The sequence below is a fragment of the Lampetra planeri genome, chromosome 33, assembly GCF_965212315.1.
Source record: "Lampetra planeri chromosome 33, kcLamPlan1.2.h2, whole genome shotgun sequence".
NCBI classification, from domain to species: domain Eukaryota; kingdom Metazoa; phylum Chordata; class Hyperoartia; order Petromyzontiformes; family Petromyzontidae; genus Lampetra; species Lampetra planeri.
Window position 1 is genome coordinate 1,864,542 of NC_136139.1, and position 18,821 is coordinate 1,883,362.

General features: G+C 48.2%; 1 protein-coding gene across 3 annotated transcripts in view; it reads left to right on the top strand.

Annotated features, from left to right (window-relative positions):
- Window positions 1–1,829: 1,829 nt before the first annotated feature.
- Window positions 1,830–18,821, top strand: part of LOC144729596 (coiled-coil domain-containing protein 85C-like) — a 33,950-nt gene continuing 16,958 nt past the window's right edge. Inside the window, exons 1-3 of one of the 3 annotated variants that reach the window (XM_078609960.1) lie at window positions 1,830–2,371; window positions 3,357–4,218; window positions 14,305–14,647. In XM_078609960.1, coding sequence (XP_078466086.1) covers window positions 3,811–4,218; window positions 14,305–14,647 — 751 coding nt within the window. In that variant the 5' untranslated portion in view covers window positions 1,830–2,371; window positions 3,357–3,810. Of the gene's footprint in view, window positions 2,372–2,392; window positions 3,169–3,356; window positions 4,219–14,304; window positions 14,648–18,821 lie in introns of those variants that run through there. The other 2 variants (XM_078609961.1, XM_078609962.1) reach the window with 2 other exon arrangements.

Genomic DNA, 18,821 nt, shown 5'->3' on the forward strand with positions numbered 1-18,821 from the left:
TAATCGTTAGCTCCAATTACAACAACTGAATAGAGAAAGAGAGGGGACCAATTGTTACACTCCTACATTGTTTTTTTCCTTCTGCGTGTGACTCTTGCCCTGAATTCGTGAGTCATTGCGGAGGCTGCATTTGAGGGATGAGGTGACGCAGCACGGATGACAGCACGCGTCTCGGCCGTGAGCAGAGTGGGCGAGATTAGTTGGGGTCATCGTGCCCCTACAATCGCAGTTATGGGGTGTGGGGTGTGAGTTCCAGGGCAGGTGGAGAAAAATCAGAGGCACTGGACTGTTACTATTTGACAAGGTAAGGCCCACTTCAGCTGTGTAGCTCTTTTCAGAAGCGACCTGGCCACAAATGATAGCTCAACGAAGTGGCTTATCCTGTCGAAATGTACAGCAAACGCACGTTGATTCTAAATGTGGAGGGGAAAACCAGGAGGACTCGGATAATAATCCACGCGACTACAGGGAGAGAGACACGCAAACTCCAAATACACAGCAGGCGTCAGGGTGAGGATCGAACCCACAGCCTCCCGCATCCCAGGCGAGGGAGTTACCATGTGGAAAGCCGGTGCAGTGGTCCGTCCACTGCACGGTGGACCCAATTACATGAGTTCAATTCCGAGCCACGGCTCACATCCGTTTCAGTTTCAGTTTTCAGTTTCATTCATTTGGTATAGCCCTGTGAGCCATTCGGCTCTTGAATCGGGTGCAACCGCAACAAACAAAAACATGAACAAGAAAACATCTTACAGTGACTATGCGCAAAGAGAAAAAACCAGGAGAAAACATCAAAATCTTCTAGAAAAAGCACCGTATCCAGAAAAAGCACCGTAAGTGATATCTGAACAAGTCTGGGAACCCCTTGCCCTCCTGGTGATTGCTTGTATGGGTGACCACCGGTGCATATACCAGGTGTTGTAGGTGTGCAACTGCAAGGTGGGTAATAGATGGTGGTACAAAGTAAAGGGTTCACTTCACAGATTCGTCTTTTTTTTTTACCAGCGTCACCTATCGGAGGCGTTCCTGCTCCACCCCCTTGCGCGGGGTGCTAACGGAGAACAGAGATCCAGAAAACTGTGACCGTGCGTTTAGAGTTTTCTTCCTGGAAATTCCCGAATAACCTCCGTTTCTAGAGTACCAAGCCACAGCTGACAACCCCTTATCAGTGCCCTACCTTCTTACAGACCAATTCAGACCTCATTGGTAAACCCCGTGCCCTAATACATCTCAACGTTCATCCTACAAAATCCCATCACAAGAGAGAAACACAAATAGACCAAAACTAGTTTTTGCCCGTATTGAAACGGCTGTACGCCGTATGGACCTGAAAACTGAATTTCTCTGTTCAAGAATACGGGGTAATCCGTACGGGTTGGCAGCTGTGCGAAGTCTTTGTTCAAATCGGTGCCACCATCACGGCAGGAGGCCCCATCACGGCAGTTGCTCTCCGTGTCATCACAGTGCAACCTTCCCGTCGTGCGCCCCCTAGCGACCAGACTGAGCAGCTTGAGATCCCCCACGGCAGCGTTCTCTCGGCGTGGGTTGTCGTCAACATCGCCACTAGGGAGACAAAGGCGGCCGGGCGTGACCTCGCCACTCCGTCTGCTGGTTAAGGCTACACGGGGGATCGTTGTCTTTGGCAGCTATCAGCAACCACCCACGCTACCCATAAGGCAAGCAGCCCCGCTTTAGAATTCTTTTTTACAAATAAAAAAAACTTAATTGTACCCTGTCACCTGCTTGGAAGGCGTTCCTTGTCTACTCCCCCCCCAACCCTAAACCTCTCTCACTCACTCACCCTCCCATTCCCCTCCCCTTGTACACACAGCCACGACCCCAAACCTCTCTCCCTCCCTCTCGCATCGTAACCTCCTCCTCCTCCCCCCTCGCTCTCCACTGCCGTGTTCGGACACGGTGGTGGTGGTAGTGGCGGTGGTCGTGGGGTGGTTTGCTGCTGCCGATGTTGTTGTGGTTGTTGACTAATGGTGACTGGCTCGCGTAAAGTGTCAACAACCATCCTCTCGGTTCGCAGTCGCGCTCCGTCAGCCCGCGTCATTCGTGTGTCCGGGCTGGAGGAGGAGGTTTTAAGACGCCGATCTCTTCGATGAACGAGCGTGGTGGGGACCTCATCTCTCTCTCGTCTCCAGGGCGTGAGAAGAGTTTCAGGGGGCCGCTGTCAGTCCACGAGTGTTGGGTGCTGAACGCGCGGATCCTCCGGGAGATGTAAGAGCGGAGCTGCCAAGCCGTGCGGGTTACTGCGCCTCGTTCCTGCACGGGGAAAGTGAGTAGGCAACACTTCGTAGGATGAACGTTGAGATTTACAAGAGAGACGGGGTGATCAATGTCTGAATTGATAAGGGGTTGACAGGTATGTACTGTACACTCTACACACTACACTCCTATACACTATCATACACTATTATACACTACATTATACACTACACTACTATACACTATTATACACTACTATACATTACACTATTATACACTACACTATACACTAGACTATACACTACTATACACTACACTATTATACACTACACTATTATACACTACTATACAATTCACTATACACTACACTATACACTACACTACTATACACTACACTATTATACACTACACTATACACTACTATACACTACACTATTATACACTACACTATACTACTATACACTACACTATCATACCTGTCAACCCCTACGGTTCACCCCTTATTCGTGTACAGGGAAAATGAGTAGAAACACATTGTTTTGTGTCTGTGTTTCTCCCTTGTGATTGGACTTTCTAGGATGAACGTTGAGATGTATAACAGGACACGGGTTTTACCAATGAGGTCTGAATTAGTCTGTAATAAGCTATGGCACCGATAAGGGGTTGACAGGGCTGTTTATAGGCTTCTCGTATTCGGGAAATTGTGGCGAACGTCGCTTTCGGCTCGGTTGATCTCGTGCGATTTGGTTAATTGATTGCCAATCGGCGATGAATGGGTGGAGTTGAGTGTGGAGGGGGGTAGGGCGACTTGGCTTAGTTGACACAAGTTAATTTATATTTACCCTCAAGAGATGTACTTTGTTATTATCATCTTGTGCGGATGTTAGTGCTGTAGTTGCGACCGTCCGATGTTGCATAAACGTTTACCAACCCGAACAGATTAAAGTCCAGCAGGTGACTAGTATAAAGCATCATTTATTAACTACACTTTATATACACTGTGCTGATGACTGCGTATGAGACTAATGTCTGCGCGAACTCGAGGCGAACATTAACAAGCGTGTGCGTGCGTGATTGTGTGTGATTTGTGTGTGATTGTGTGTGTGTAATTGCGTGTGCGTGTGTGTGTTTTTGTTTTAAAGAGTGGAAGAGTAGGCCAAGTACACCGTAGCGAGGGTGCTGTCTGAATCTCTGTCGAGTGGAGGCACCATCCCATCCATCCCGGTCGCTGCGTGAGCGAACCACGTGTTGTTCGTCTTGCACATCACCACCACCACCACACGCACCACCACCACCACCACCACACGCACCACCACCACCACCACACGTGTTGTTCGTCTTGCACATCACCACCACCACACGCACCACCACCACCACCACACGTGTTGTTCGTCTTGCACACCACCACCACCACACGCACCACCACCACCACCACCACACGTGTTGTACGTCTTGCACACCACCACCACACGCACCACCACCACCACACGCACCACCACCACACGTGTTGTTCGTCTTGCACACCACCACCACCACACGCACCATCACCACCACCACCACCACCACCCCACGTGTTGTCGAGACAATCTCGTGAAGATGACGGCCAACTTTCACGCCAACCCGGGCAAATCCCCGAGACCGCAGCTGTCCATGGTGAACGACGGCTTGATGAGGCTGAGCAAGGAGGAGCTCGTTCGCATCGTGCGAAGCCGGCAGCTCCCGCAAGGACCTGTCGGCAGTGGCGGAGCAGCAGGAGGAGGAGTTGACCAAGAGCAGCAGCAGCAGCTGTCGGCGCTGCGTAACGAGAACGCGCGCTTCCGGAAAGAGAACGAAGATCTGAAAGAGGTGTGCTGCTTTCTGGACGAGGAGAGGCAGAGATTCCGCAAGGCTGCCCGCGAGTGGCACCGCTTCGGCCGGGGCTGGGCCGGCACCTTGCAGGTGCAGCTGCAGGAGACGCAGCACAAGCTGCGGCAGCTGGATCTGCGGCAGGAGGCGCTGCTCAAGGTGAGAGAGAGAGACGTGGAGCAGAATCCTAGACGGGGGAGATGTCTTGAAGTGCTGAGCCTCGCTTCTTATGAGTTCTTACTCGGGGAACGGTTCAAATGGTTGTTCGACATTGTACTCGGCCCATCGGTCCGGATAAAACGGGGCACCACTTTGTGAATGAGTCAACAAGTGGTTGTCCTATGGATAGACTCGCCCCTGCCAAAAGGAATGTGGAATTTCCGCCACTGGCGCCATGCTCTGTATACAGGAGATGAGTACTGTTACTGTATCTGAGCAGGAAATCACTGACTCGTGCTGCTAGGGCTGGCTTGGGAGTATTATCGGCGTAAGGCACTACTACTAGAATACAAGCTATGCCTCCCCATAATAATCCTTTATTACAGTATTATCCTCTATATTCTGGGAGTCCTTTGAACGGGTTTATAGGAATGCAGGGCAAAATGAGGATGGAACGAGGCGAGATGGATGTGTGACTAGCTGCTAAAATAATTCCCCGGAGGAACGTGCCGGTCTTCTTCGGCTGAAGCACCGAGGGACATCGTCCGGACGGTCAGGGCCGTTGCTGGGACAGCCTGTGTCTCTGCGCATACATCGGGGCGACAGCTAGAGCCGAACAATGTACATTTGTTCAGAGGTTTCACATGTCAGTCTCTCGTGCCGTGAGATTTTTTGTGCGCCCCCTTAATTCCCTTTGAAGCAAATCGTGGTAAGCCACAGAAGCTCGACTACACACTGCCCAGATGGCAAGGCCTGCTTGAGAAGAGCAGTGGGGTGCGTGAAGGGGGAGTGGTGGATGCGTAGTCGTATCCGTGGAGGAGATGCAATGTCCACTTGTTGACGTTTTCAACCGAGTGTTTTCATCGAAGCCGGAATCACTGGGAAAGTGGAAGATGTGGATCCTCTCAAGTGCATTCCAGGGCACTTCGCTGGTGTCTGCGTTGTCATCCCGACAGCCACACTTAATCTCAACATTATAGCGCTTAAGGCAAAAAATTGTGCCACTGATGAACGTGGTAAACTAACGCCTATTTTTTTTTTTATAAACCGTGCATTTTTAAATTACACTCGGTTGGTCTCCCTAAATTGAGTAAGATTCTTCATCCCACTGGGCCCTCGCTGGGATTTAAATTAAGGTAAATGTGCCGCCACACCTGTAGGCGAAATGACGTGGAAGTGAGAGCCATGAGACCTGATTTATGCATGTTAAGGTCTTATTCTTCTGTCCGTGGTCATTTACGACAGGCAGGGTGGCTCTTCGTCACCGTTGTTGCTTACCGACGCACTTTAATCACAGCGCAGCACGTGTTTACTTAATTATGTTTACACCACTCGCGGGCCGATATTGTCGCCACGAGATATTGGAGGAAATACAAGTTCACGGATTTACCACGGTGTCGTACGTCGCATTGTATTTGCATGGGGTATCAGTTCTATAAAACTTTGTGAGTACGTGATGAAGGGTGAAGCGGTGGGACGGTGGTTTAGTGAACCGCACTGGGGAATCTGCACGGTTCCTCACCATCATTCGATCGCGAGCGATGCCTGAACCCACGTGGACCAGTGCGGTGAGCTGTGGTCCAATCTGTCGGCGCAGCGTGGAGGATGCCTTCATCCAGCAGTGGATTGACAAATGGCTGTAAATAATTGTATGATGAAAAGAAGTCGTATACGGACTCCTCTTGTCTGCGATGATATGGTCGAAGCCGATACTTTGGTAAGCGAATGCTTGAAAAAGTTATAATTTCACTATTCATGGAAAATAATATAATCCTTGAATATGTTTTCCCCCTTTTATCTGGCAACAAAACAGGTGTTACGTTGTTAAAACACCAAACTGAAACCTTTTTACAAGAAAACATACTCTGATAGTATATGCATTGTCTTTGAAACTGATTGGTCCACACCAGAGACAGCTTTCTTTTGAGCCTCGTCTCAAACGGTGTTAGACCACAGGACGCCAAAAGGCGTACAGCACAAAGACAATGCACTATCAGAGTAATGAGAGCTCGGGGTGAGCATCTACATCATGGGACCTCCTTTGCCAGTACCAAAATATGAGAATAGGTTGTTCCCCTTTTATCTGGCACTTTGGAATGTGGGCTTTGCTGGTAATCCAGGATTTGTTGCAGTACTGTGGATAATATGATTCATCACTCAACTATAATCCCTCCAGAGGAAGATTTCCCTACCCTACTTTGTGTTGACATGAATTACCATCATATAACTGATCTTAAAACTCCTTTATTCCTATTTATATTCACCCTTTTATTCCTGTCTGTTACGCTCCTGGTCCAAGATAACCTCTCTAATGTTCCTGCTGCCGCTCCACATAAGTAAATCAAACGTGAAAAGAGTAAGAGACAAACGGAGGTTATTATCCCATCAACCACCGTTTGGAATTCTGAAGAATCTACCTGCAACGTCATCCTCCGATCCGCGCGGTTGGCGAAAGAATCAGAAGTTCGTTCGAAAGTTTATCATCCGAGTAAATAACCCGTTGAGCCTAAACAGCTCTTTTCCAAGGGTGAAAGAAGTTCAACGTGCATACAAGAAGACGGTGTACAGAACAGTGGGACGCGAATTGTGTATTGAGCGCAGTCACTGAAGACGGTGGTGTGTAATTTAAAAAAAACACAAAGCTGCAGTTGAAAGGCCACTTCTGAGCGCGCGCGCGTGTGGGGCCTTTGCTGTGGAGGCATTTGGGTTTAAGTTGGTGGGCTCGTCTCGGCCAAGAGTGCCAGTCCATGCCACGGCACACCGGGCTTCCCTGTGACACATTCCACAGCTGCTGTACAGTTCGACATGTGACACGTTTGTGGACTGGTGCTGTCCGTTGCCCCACTAGCCTCACCCCCCACCGTACGTAGCCAGGCTCCCATGAATGTAGAAACTGCTCAACCCGAGCTACTGAACGCTCCAATACTTGCACTGCATTCGCAACTCTGTTCGCCCTTGGGCGTTGTTCTCTGGCCGAACACTGGTTAGACGAGACCAGACAGAAGGCTGTCTGGTGTAGGCCAATCAGTTTCAGCGACAATGCAAATCTCATAATTATCAGAGCGTGTCTGTTTGCACGTTTTGGCACACTCACGTGTGGTTAATGCAGAATTGATGTCTTGCAAAAGCTATCCAATTGGCGTGTGAACATCTTAACACAACTCCTGTTTTATTGCCGAAAAGGATAAAGCCTCTTCTTACACACCCCCCCCATCGTCTTTATACTGGCAACAAAAAAATGCCCCATTAAACTAAAACACAGCGTTCCGCAACACTCTAACCTCGCTTAGCAACCCCCTTGATACTTCACTGTCACCGATGTCTCGGGGGTCCGCTGCTCCTCCTGTTTCCCTCTCGCCAAGTGGCTTCCCGCGCGTCGCGACAAATCGCCGCTCCCGGCTCCGTTTTACGACTTTGTTCTCTTTCTCCCACCGCTCTCCGTCCCGAGGTGAGAGAGAGAAAGTTTGCGGCCCAAAGACCCAGCGGAATCGTTTCAATAAATATTCGGGCAGCGGTGAAAAATATTTGGCCAGAGGCTGCGAATACTGAAGAGGGCTTCTGTTACTGACGAGGATTTTCTTATTATCGTGCTGCTTGCATTGTGGCCGAAACGTCGTGAGAATTGCATTTTATAATGTTTTATTTTATTACTTCCCTTCTACGTGACTTTACCGAAAGAACCAAGAAGATGAATCCCTGCAGTCACGAAAGCTTCAAATCGAAAAGATGTAAATGATTGTGGGATTAGAGTCAGTATGGTTGGAAGTGATAAGATTTTTAAAAGTCAGGCAGCGAATAGAAGAGCTCAGTATTGGAGGAAGAGCTTTGAACTTGTTATGCGGACTTCAAGCAAGCACTCGATTTCTGTTTGGAGAGAGGGGCTGCGTCAAATTGTCTTGGCTGTTAGGGCAATCCGTGTGGAATAAGTCGACTGCTTAGAAGCGTGTGCGCACGTGGTGGAGAGCGATACCTCACAGTCGTCTAAGATGCTGATAGGTGTTTTGTTAAATGTCACACTCGACTGTGTTCTCTGAAAGCAGTGATTAGGAAGAGACGTTGGCAACCCCAGCAATCGCAATGATTCATTTGCACCCGAGGCATAAAAATCTACGCACGCACCGCCCGCCCCCTATCGACGTTGCGCAACTTAAAAATGTCAAGGCAATGGAGGGATGACGATGGGCCAGAGGTCGCAAACGGGTTTTGATTCCTTACCCGTACCCGGCCGCACCAGGGTCGCAAACGGCTACCCGTACCAGGCCGGGTAAGGGTAGCCGGGTATCGGGTAGGGTACGGGTATCGGGTACCCGGTTGCGACCTCTGCGATGGGCGTTTGACACCAAGGGGGGCAATGCCCCAGAGGATGTCCAACGTGGACGCAGACGGCAGGAATCGGCTCGTGTGCACGGGGCGACCGAGAGAGAGAGACCGTTTGGCATCCCAGGGTCGTGAGAGAGATGGCGACCGCGTGGTAAAGGTGCAGCCCTGCAATTGCTCGCTCATGCCACTGCTGACGCTAGGGATTTTTTTTATAATCAAAACAAATCTCCGTAAATGATCGCTATTATTTTAATGGGCGGGGGGTGGGGGGTATCGATAAATATATCGCCTCGTATGTTTAAAATACAGTGAGCTTTAGTAGATTCTTGAACGATGTCCGTAGTTCATAAAGAAGGGACCGTTTCAGAAAGACAGGAGCCTTTTTAAATAGTCATATGTGAACATACAATACGGGTGCATTAAACTGAATAGGCTTCACACATGATCAATGATCCCCAGCCCCTGGAGGCAGAAGAGCATTTGAAGACCTCGTTATATTGGATGATGTCAGTAACACGTTTTCACATTCGCTCGTGACAACTGGCACACAGGGCCCTTTAAATTGGCAGGAGCAACAAGAGATGACCGATGGCGTTAGCGCATCTTATGACAGCTCCGTAAACTTGGCCCCAAAGCAAATGTGACAACATTCGTCTCTGGTACCCAATTACCTTCTGTCCACCCAGCAGTAGAAATGGGTCACGTGCGGTCGGGTAAAGTGTGCATACTCGCGAGACGTCTGACCAGTGTGGAAGAGCAGGCCAAAGCACGCTCCAGAGGGCCTGTCTCTGGTGCTTGCCCGAGTGGAGGCCCTCTGCCAGTAGTACCACGGCAGCGAGATGTTAACTCCCTTCTTTGGTTTGCAGGAGGTCATGGGTTCGATCCCGGCATTGACGACGCTTGTATATTTGTAGTTTTCTTGTTCTCCCCGTGGGGGCTCCTACGGCTTTCCCCCTCCACATTGAGAATCAACATCACGCGTTTAGAGTATTTGCCTGGTATAAAATGTCCACGTTGAGCTATCATTTGTGGCCAGGTCGCTTCTGAAAAAGAGTGAATAGCTCATTGGGTGCGTTAGCTGGTAAAATTAAAATAGTAAAATAGTTTTCAGTTTTTTCAGTTTCATTTATTTGGCAAAGCCCTGTGAGCCATTCGGCTTTTGAATCGGGTGCAACCGCAACAAACAAACACAAGTTAAAATAGTGTTGTGAGCAAGCGTTTTCAGCCCTGCACCTTTACCATTATCCTCATGGCTGGTGTGCAAATGAGACCACTAGATCCGTGGGCCAGATCTAATCCTGTAACAAAGTGCTACTGTGCCTTTTGCTGAGTCACGGAGTGGGGTTCGCTGTAGGAAAAAGTAAGTTAATTGATTTGAGTACAAGCAGTGCATTGTTCGGATGACAAAGTCAGTACTTTAACTTTGACATTGAAATCAAGTGTGCCAGCATATTTTCTTTAAGGCTTAGATTCTAAACCATCCCACCAGAGAAGGTTAAATCGCGCCGAATATAATTCATATAATTATAATTCATCTAATTATATTTATTACTATAATTATATTTAGTCATATAATTAAAGCCAAAAATCGTGCAACGGCACTAGCACCTCTCCATTAGATGACATCCACGCATTCATGCAACCAGCCTTCTTCATTAGTGGAGAGGTTTAACACGTCGGCTTTCGCAACCAATATCATCCATAATAGAGTCTTTTGTTGTTGTTAGATCGCGTAAATATATAAATGTGTCGTTAAAACCCGCCACCACCCGACACAGCCAACTAGTAAGGGTTGTCACGTAAACAGAACGTGGCCAATTCGTCACTAGTACAGCACACCGGTGTGTTGGAGAGCCAAGCCACAACATTTACAATCGGAGTACGACGTTTCGCAAGTAATTACAACTAGCTTCATCAGGCGATAGCCAGATTTGTGGAGAAGTCTGTTTCGTTCCTTATATAGAGACGTAGATGTGGTGACCACGCTTCTGCGCTCTTGCGCAAAGTGGGGTGGGGGGGGGTAGTACTGGCGAAACGTCATACTCAGTGAGTGGACTCATCCCTGTTGTATTCAATTCTAAATATTGTTTTTTTTTTAATCGGAGAGAAGTTGCATTTACCCCCCTCCCCCCACGGGAATGATAACTGAGAGTGTAGTCCCAGGCATGAAAAACAAATAAAATATATCAAGCCAGGGAAATTCCTCCACCTCTCCAACACCGTGTTGCCACCATGCATGATTTGTGAAAATAAAAGTTTTTTCTTTGTTGTCTTTGACTCGAGTTTGTAGCCCACAGCAAACTGGCAGTTGACCAACGTCACAGACCAAAGGCACCAAACCACAGAAAATTGTATTTTGCCCTTGGCAATGTTAAATAAGTAATGCGATACAAATTAGTTAATGTATTCTCTGCTATACTGAGACTGGATTAAACGAGACATTTGTTACATATAATTGTGGAATTTTCTGTTGCATTATCGGGATACATATTGGAGGTTTTCTTTTTTTTTTGTATGAGTTCAACCGATTCTCAATCCACCAATGGATGAAGGCCTCTCCACACCATGTTGGTCTTCGTTTTTCTTTAACCATACTTCACCAGGCTGCCCAGTGTGGGTCGGTGAAGGTGGGGTCGTGGCAAGACCGGATTCTGATATCGCTTGCTACTGATGTTCACCGTGGCCGGGGAGTTGATTTCCAGTCATTGGGTTCATAGCGCGGCACGCTAACCTCTGTCCCACCACTCTGTACGTACGTATGTAAGTTGAACTTCTTTTGCACCGTACGCATCCAACCGTGCTAATCGGAGGTGCGGGGGAAGGACAACAAACTAAACACAAAATGCGGTTTTTAAGAAAATGCGTTTTCAATCTTAATTTCAAAGTGCAAATCGCCAGTCGCTTCCTTTAATATCGGAAGGAAGAGCGTTCCAGACGGCCGCAGAAGCGCACCTGAAAGCGCGCGATGCTGTGACCACCGTTCGATGGTTGGCCAAAAGCCGCTGCTGCGAGGATGAGCGGAGTTGGCGTGATGATGGTTGATGCTCCTGGATGAGCTCAGCGAGGTATTTTGGTTAATTTGTGGCAAACTCTGCCATCAGGATACATCGTTTAAGGCTGTAATTGTAGGTGTTATTCAGTTCCTTAATTACGTTGGAACTGGATATTGCCAATGTCTAGCCATTTGCCACGGCACAGATCAAGTAGCCTAGCTGCATTGCACTTCCTCACTGTGAGGTGCGCCCACTGAGACAGTGTAAAGTAAAACCTAAGAGCAGATTTATGATGCACTGCAAAAGTGTGCTCGAGACACGTTCGAGCATTGGAATGTAGTGTCACCTGAACCTGAAAACCGGGTTCATGAAGATAACTACAGTGTACTGTAAATACGAGCATTCACCCGGCACATGATAAACTGTTTAAAAGATTAGGGTACTTTAAAATAGAATGGAAATCAATGAGGAGGAATGGAACTCGAGCAGACAACATTCACGAGCCCTTTCAAGCTGTCAACAAGTTCTCCCCCTTACTTAATTCTTGCATTTTCGGTGGAATTTGCTTGTTTTTTTTGGTAGCCATAAACCATAGTCCGGTTTCTTTTCATGATCTCTGAGTAACCAAAGAGAAAAGGTAATCTTGCAGCCCTGAAACTGCTCGCTCACACCACTGCTGGTGGAAGGAATCCATGAGAGAGAGAAGCGTTCGACGTGAATATTGTACGTGGCCCTTTCGTGCAATGAAGTGAAACTAATCCGTACTGATGTGTACAGTATGTGTGTATGTTGAACATCTTCTTGGTTCTTTCGGTAAAGTCACGTAGAAGGAAAATAATAAAATAATAAAAATAAAACATAATAAAATAATTCTCACGATGTTTCGGCCACAACGCAAGCAGCCGTCTTCAGGCGGAGAACAGGTCTGTCGAGAAGGCAGAGTCTGACTCGTGACTTTACCGAAAGAACCAAGAAGATGAATCCCTGCAGTCACGAAAGCTTTAAATCGAAATTTATGTTGAACATCTTTTGCACCTTTCGTAACCAACCGTGCTCTTCGTGCGGATCCTAATAGCCGCATTTTCTCCATGCGTTTTACGCGTCTTATTATTTGCGCGCAAGTGCGGGCAATAGGATCCACTTCTGGGCCAGTTTTGGGTCAAATCCTGTGGATAAATGTGGATAATAAGACTTCACACGGCGATGTAAATTTGGTGTAGGAGCTGTTGTGATGTCTCCATCTCTTCTTATCCACTCTGTCCACTCTAATGTTTGTGCTATGAAGAGGTGCCATTGTCTGAACCGTTGCCTATTATATATTTTTTCATGAACGCCCCGGGGGTATTGATGAATTTGATGTTGTTGTATTTTGTCACGTCATCTAATAGCTGTGATTTTGCGCGAGTTGGATGGATAATTGCTTCATCGCAGGTCCATGAGGATATGCCGATGATATATAGAGGCCATCATCCAGTAGTGGATAGATTGTGAGTGACGATGATTATTACAACAGCTGTGCATATATATTAAATGTGCAAAATGCTAATTGATAATGCAGTAAAATAGCACCCGGTTATTTTTTGGTTGTATTTTAATTGAAAATTTTATATTTCTCAGAAGCCAGACGTTTTCGCGAGTTCGCTGTTGCTTTTCACGTGCACGGTTTCACCGATTTCGCTGAAGTTACTGCAGACACTAACAATTCGCTTACAATTCGCTTATACCCAGATTGGCGCGCACGGCGCTCCGCTAATGGAATCTTTCCAAGCAAAACAATAAACCGGAGTTCACTTGTAGCCTGATGAATACATCTGACAAATGGTCACGAGGAACGGCGTGTTCCCGTCGCTTTGTTTTCGCCCCGTGTACCAAATTGTGGGGGTGATGGCATGGTTTAAAGGTTGGCGCATCGGACTTTTAAATTACGAGGTTGTCATTTTGGTCTCGGGGCGGCGGTTGAAACAACGGATGATTGAAGATTGAGAAGAAAAATAATTAATCACAATCGTAATAAATCCCCTCCCCAGAGTAAGCACGGATTTAATTAGCTCGGGGATAGGCGTAAACAGGTTGGGGTCTCCCATCCTGGGTGTAAGCGGAGCAGAGGGGGCTGAGCGCTCGGTCAGAAAGCAGTCGGGCCGTGCCACGCAATAGCTCCGGCATGGGAGAACGCTGTCTTGCTTGTTTCCATGGCTACTTGGAACCGGACTCTCCCTGCCCAGGAATGTTCCCAGGTTTGGCCCGGATGCCAAACCGTCCCAGGCCATTGTTCCCATACTACAAAAAGACGTTTTATTTTACCAGGTAAGGCCCACTGAGCTATACAGCTCTTTCTCAGAAGCGACCTGGCCACAAATGATAGCTCAACGAAGTGGCTTATCATGTGGAAATTTAAAGCAGCCAAATAATCTGAACGCGTGATGTCGATTCTAAATGTGGAGGGAAAAACCGGAGGACCCAGAGAACAATCCATGCAACCACGGGGAGAGAAACATGCAAACTCAGGCGTCAGGGTTGGGATGGCACCCACAACCTTTACCATACCAGGCGAGGTAGTTAACATCTGACTACTGCTTCATGCATCCCGGCCCCGTTACCTTGCTCACGTGCCCGGTCGATGTCTGGTCGTGGAACCTGCCTGCCACTTGAGGCCATCCGTCCCGCTCGATGAACAGCGCTCACACGGGGCCAGGCAGTGGCCCCTCTCCTCGAGAGAGCGCCATACCCTGACCCTAAGACCACCCTCGTGCCCCCCCCCCCCTATCGCACGCAGGAGAACACAGACCTCAAGGAGCTATGCCTGCACCTGGATGCGGAGAGGGGGCGCGGCGGTGGCGGTGGCGGGGGCGGCGCTCCGGGCAGCCGCAACTCGCTGGACAGCCAGGGCAGCGTGGGCAGCGCCAGCGCAGCGCCGGGCACACGTGACACGGGCGACGGCAGCAGCAGCCCGCCGTTCCCGCAGGCCGCGTACGGCGGCGGCGTTGGGATTGGCGGCGGCGGCGTCGGCGTTGGGATTGGCGGCGGAGGAGTCGGTGGCGGGATGCTGGGGCCGCAGAGCGAGACGGATCGGGGCACCTCGGCACCCAGCCACCACCGCAGCATGCCCATGCTTCTGGGTAAGGCAGAGTGGGGGGGCAGTGATGTGTAAGGGCGATAGGAATAGGAACGGAAAGGTCACTTTACATCGGTCCGGCGGCTCGCGACTCTGCTGCTGCTGCGGTACGCTTAACGAATGCTCGACACGTTCGTCCTTGGCAGTGTTCTAGAGAGGAAGGGTTATTTAAGAGGTGACGTTTCAGGCAATGGCCCTCCTTCATGGCAGAGAGATAAGAGAGACGAGAAAGGTTGACTGCACGGTACACCATGGGGCCTGATATAAAAAAAATTCATGTTTCCGAAGATGAACGGTCTTAAAATTATGAGTGTTATTTTGGCATATCTTCTGAGTACATACTGACGGACACAGATTCGGGCCTCTGTTGTGGATTGAAATGAGATCTGCAATGTTCAATTCATGATGTTTGTGCATTTAGCCGTATGGTCGGTTGGTTGAAGAGAGCGACGTGGTCATTGCTGCCATTCACAGATTTTTTTTTATGAGATTTTAGTTTTGTACTGGCGATGACGTTGTTGGTGAACTGAGGTTTATTTTGTTACGAAACCAACATTAATACAGACAACATATTCTGGACACAATTTATATCAGTCATCTTCAATCTTGATTCAGAAGCAGTTAAGCTGCTTCCGTTCCTTCCCTTAAAACCCATCTCTTCTCCTGAGCCCATCCTGCTACTGCTACTCCCTGACCTCCAGCTTTGACCAGACCTACCTCAACCCCAAACCCAACCCCTATCACTACCCCTATCATTACCCCTATTACTACCCAAACCCCTACCACTACCCCAACCCCTCCTTAACCACTCCCACCTGTTCTCCTATCACCATAACTACACCACCACCACTTTTAATAACAAGCCCACGCTTTATTTCAAACACTATCGTCTTATCTATCACCTTATGTACAATTTTACGATGTTTTTGTGAAGCGCCTTGGTGCAAGGCTCTACATAAATCTATTATAAGATATAAGACATACGAGACATTGACGAACTTGATACGTCGTTCCATTCCCGCAAGCGTTGCCTAGACACAGTTGGTTTTGCCGAAACTAAATTGGAACCACCAAGCGATTTGGTTGTTCCTGTTGAATAAGAAGGGCCTCATTACGACTGACAAAAATGGCCCATGGCAAATGAATCCACTCAGGGGAAAGTCTTTGGGTGTTCCATTCATGTGAAACGGGTGGGTTTAATATCCCAGATATCATTTAAATTGAACGGCGAGTGCTGTCAGATATTTGTCTCATTTTTCAGCTTCTGCAAGAATGAAAAGCCCGCAATGTGGGTTAGGCCGCAAGAACAATTGACAAAAAATGCCTCTTTTTCCCAAACTCTGCAGGCTTTGTCTGTTTTCATTGCTAATTTTAAACTCACAGATATTCAGCTCTTCATCGGGTGTTCCGATATGTTCAAGTGGGGGGCACTGTTTACCGGTATCAGCTGTCTTTCATTATCTCTGGCTACATCTGGCAAATTTAATCAAGGTTGGGGATATGTTGGCGGGCCTTGCTTTATGGTATCAGCGGCTTCTTTTCGTTTTATTGGCAACGAACTTTGAGCGTGCGAGGCGTGTCTCCTAACAGACAAAGCAATGGGTGCAGCTTTCCTCTTCGTAATGTAAACATGCTCCAGTTCAGACCAGGCCAGGAAAGACTGGAACAATCCTGGCCCTCGCTATCGCCCCGGTGTTAATGCATCTCTTGAAGGGAGGGGGGGTGCCCTTTTGTGGTCTCTCCCCCCCCCTCCCTTGAGTCTACGTCAGCGCGCCACCTCGCGCTCATGAGATTGGTCGGGCTATGTTCTTGGGTGGCGTGAAGTATTTGGTGGGATGCTGATTATTACATTCGTGCAGACGCTGACAGGCGGATAATTGTGATAAACTAATATTGAGGCTACGCTGCACGTGTGTGTGTGTGCGCGCTAACAGCACTTGTGCCAACAGCCTGTTAAGGCTATACGGGAGGGTCTTTGTATTTTGTGCTTGTGTGGTGTTTTTTTAGTTTACAGAAAATACACTTGTTTTTGCTGCCTTACGGTCATTCAAATGAGGCTACCGTGTAAATGCAATGCGTCGCTTAACGTTCAAAGATATTTTTCAGTATAATTGTTTAAGAAGAACAATTTTGATCAATTTTAGCCACGTAGTACAAAACTGCTCTGCAAAGCTGGTGGATTGAATTCCATTCCCGACGACGGCTAACAGCGTGCTGAAGGATCTCAGAACCGGTCCTGGGTCTCCCCTGCACTTGAAATATAGCCACCCCCATGACTTAACGCAGCATGGAGAGGCCATCCAGCAGTGGATTGACAAATAACTCCACGATCGTTTTTTATTGGGACAGAAACACAGGAACGACTATTTATTGAGAACTTGCATAATCAACGCCTGTGCTGCTGGATCTTCCTGACTTACGTTTTGAGCAATATTTATTCGGAATGATCGAGACATTTCACTGCTAACCAGATACGTTCCGTGTCATCAGTTTCTCTCACATGCATTTTTAGTTTTTTTCGAAGCAACAATCTGAATGCCAGATATATACACGCGCGCGTGTGCGTGTGTGTGGACTGTGTGTTGTATACACGAGGCATGCAAGGATTGATCCATTTTGAACGATTCAATTAAAATCATGTTCATTCTTGGTTGCTATTTGATTCAAGATAATATATTTACTCTTTCATTTTTACCCTCTTTTTTTACTGTTTATTATATTTTACGTAATTTATTTGAGGGGGCTTTTTCCACTCCCTTATGCCAAAATATAAAGTTAGTAAACAATTTCCATTTAATAGTAAATAATCCGTTTTCACGTGGATAATTGTATTTGTGCTTCGTGAGGCCACGCTTAAAATTGAATCGGCGGCAATGACACATCTTCTGTATCTGCTAGGCCTCCAACGATTCGCTTCCCTCGCAAATTATTGCACGTTTTTAAATCGTAAAATTTTCATTATTTCAGGTTCCGATTTAGATGGTTTTTTTTTAAATCATTGTACGGCACTATAGCACATCAATGGTTGTAGGGGCCGCACGAACGAATTGCAACCAACGAAGCCGATTCACCACACACGCACCGTCCTACGCTGGTGTCGTGAGTCTAACGTTACATTTTAATCGATGGTGCACTGTTACATGCCTTGTGGATACACTTTAAATGTGTCGACCAATGCTGTAGCTGTACAAGCAAACTGCAGCACAGGACCTGGAGACCTGGGTTCAACCTCTGGTCACCGCACAATACCAGTGACCCAGTCTATGATTGTGGCCCAACTCTCTTAGCATCACTCGCCAGCCATCTTGGGAAGTCTCTTGGAATTCTCCCATTTACCATCCCATGATGGTAATTACATCCCACGATGGTAAAGTAAATGTGACACATACGTTGACGGATGAGGTCAGAAGTCCTCGACCTTGGGTCCACCTACTTGGTGCGATGGCGACGTCATTGTCCATCACGGCCTTGGATCCACCGGTTAATGTTGACTCAGTACAAAAAACGTGGAATTCCTATCAGTTTGAGGTGGATTATAATTCGGAACACTTGGAGAAATCTTTATCAACCGCTTTACATGACAAGTGTAGTCAAATTGGAAATGTCAGATGATCTTTGGCGGCCAGTTACATTGTTACCACTGTTCGCTGCTACCATGATCACTCGCAGGGCCATCCATGGGGGGGGGGGTGCGGGGGGCCTGGGGCAAACCCCACTGTGTGTGCCCCCCCGCCCCGTGACGTCGAAACTGCGAGCGAGCCCCCCAAAGTGCAGGGCCCGGGGCGGTGGCCCGGATTCGCCGTGTACCCTAGCAGGGGGTGCGGCTCTGCCTCCCGTGAACTTCAGTTGATTCCTCCAACCGCGCCGAGCGCTTCGATCAACCGGACCCGTCGCTTGTTAGCCGCGCTGAGAGAGAGGTCCAGAGGCACAGGTTCGGCTCCCCCTTGTTCTCCCTGATCGGCTTCACCAGGCAGGTCACGACACGCGTGCCTCCCGGCTGCTCGTGTGTCTGCTGTGTTAATTCAGGCCCCAATTAAAGCTTTCGCATCGTTCTCCGAATAATTACGTGGCAGCCTCGCAACCCCCTTTCGTGTTTGTTTACTGTGCACGGTGGAACTGCAACGACGAGTGCAGGGTAGCGTAGGCTCGCTCGCGCCACGCCGCCTTCACTGGCGGCC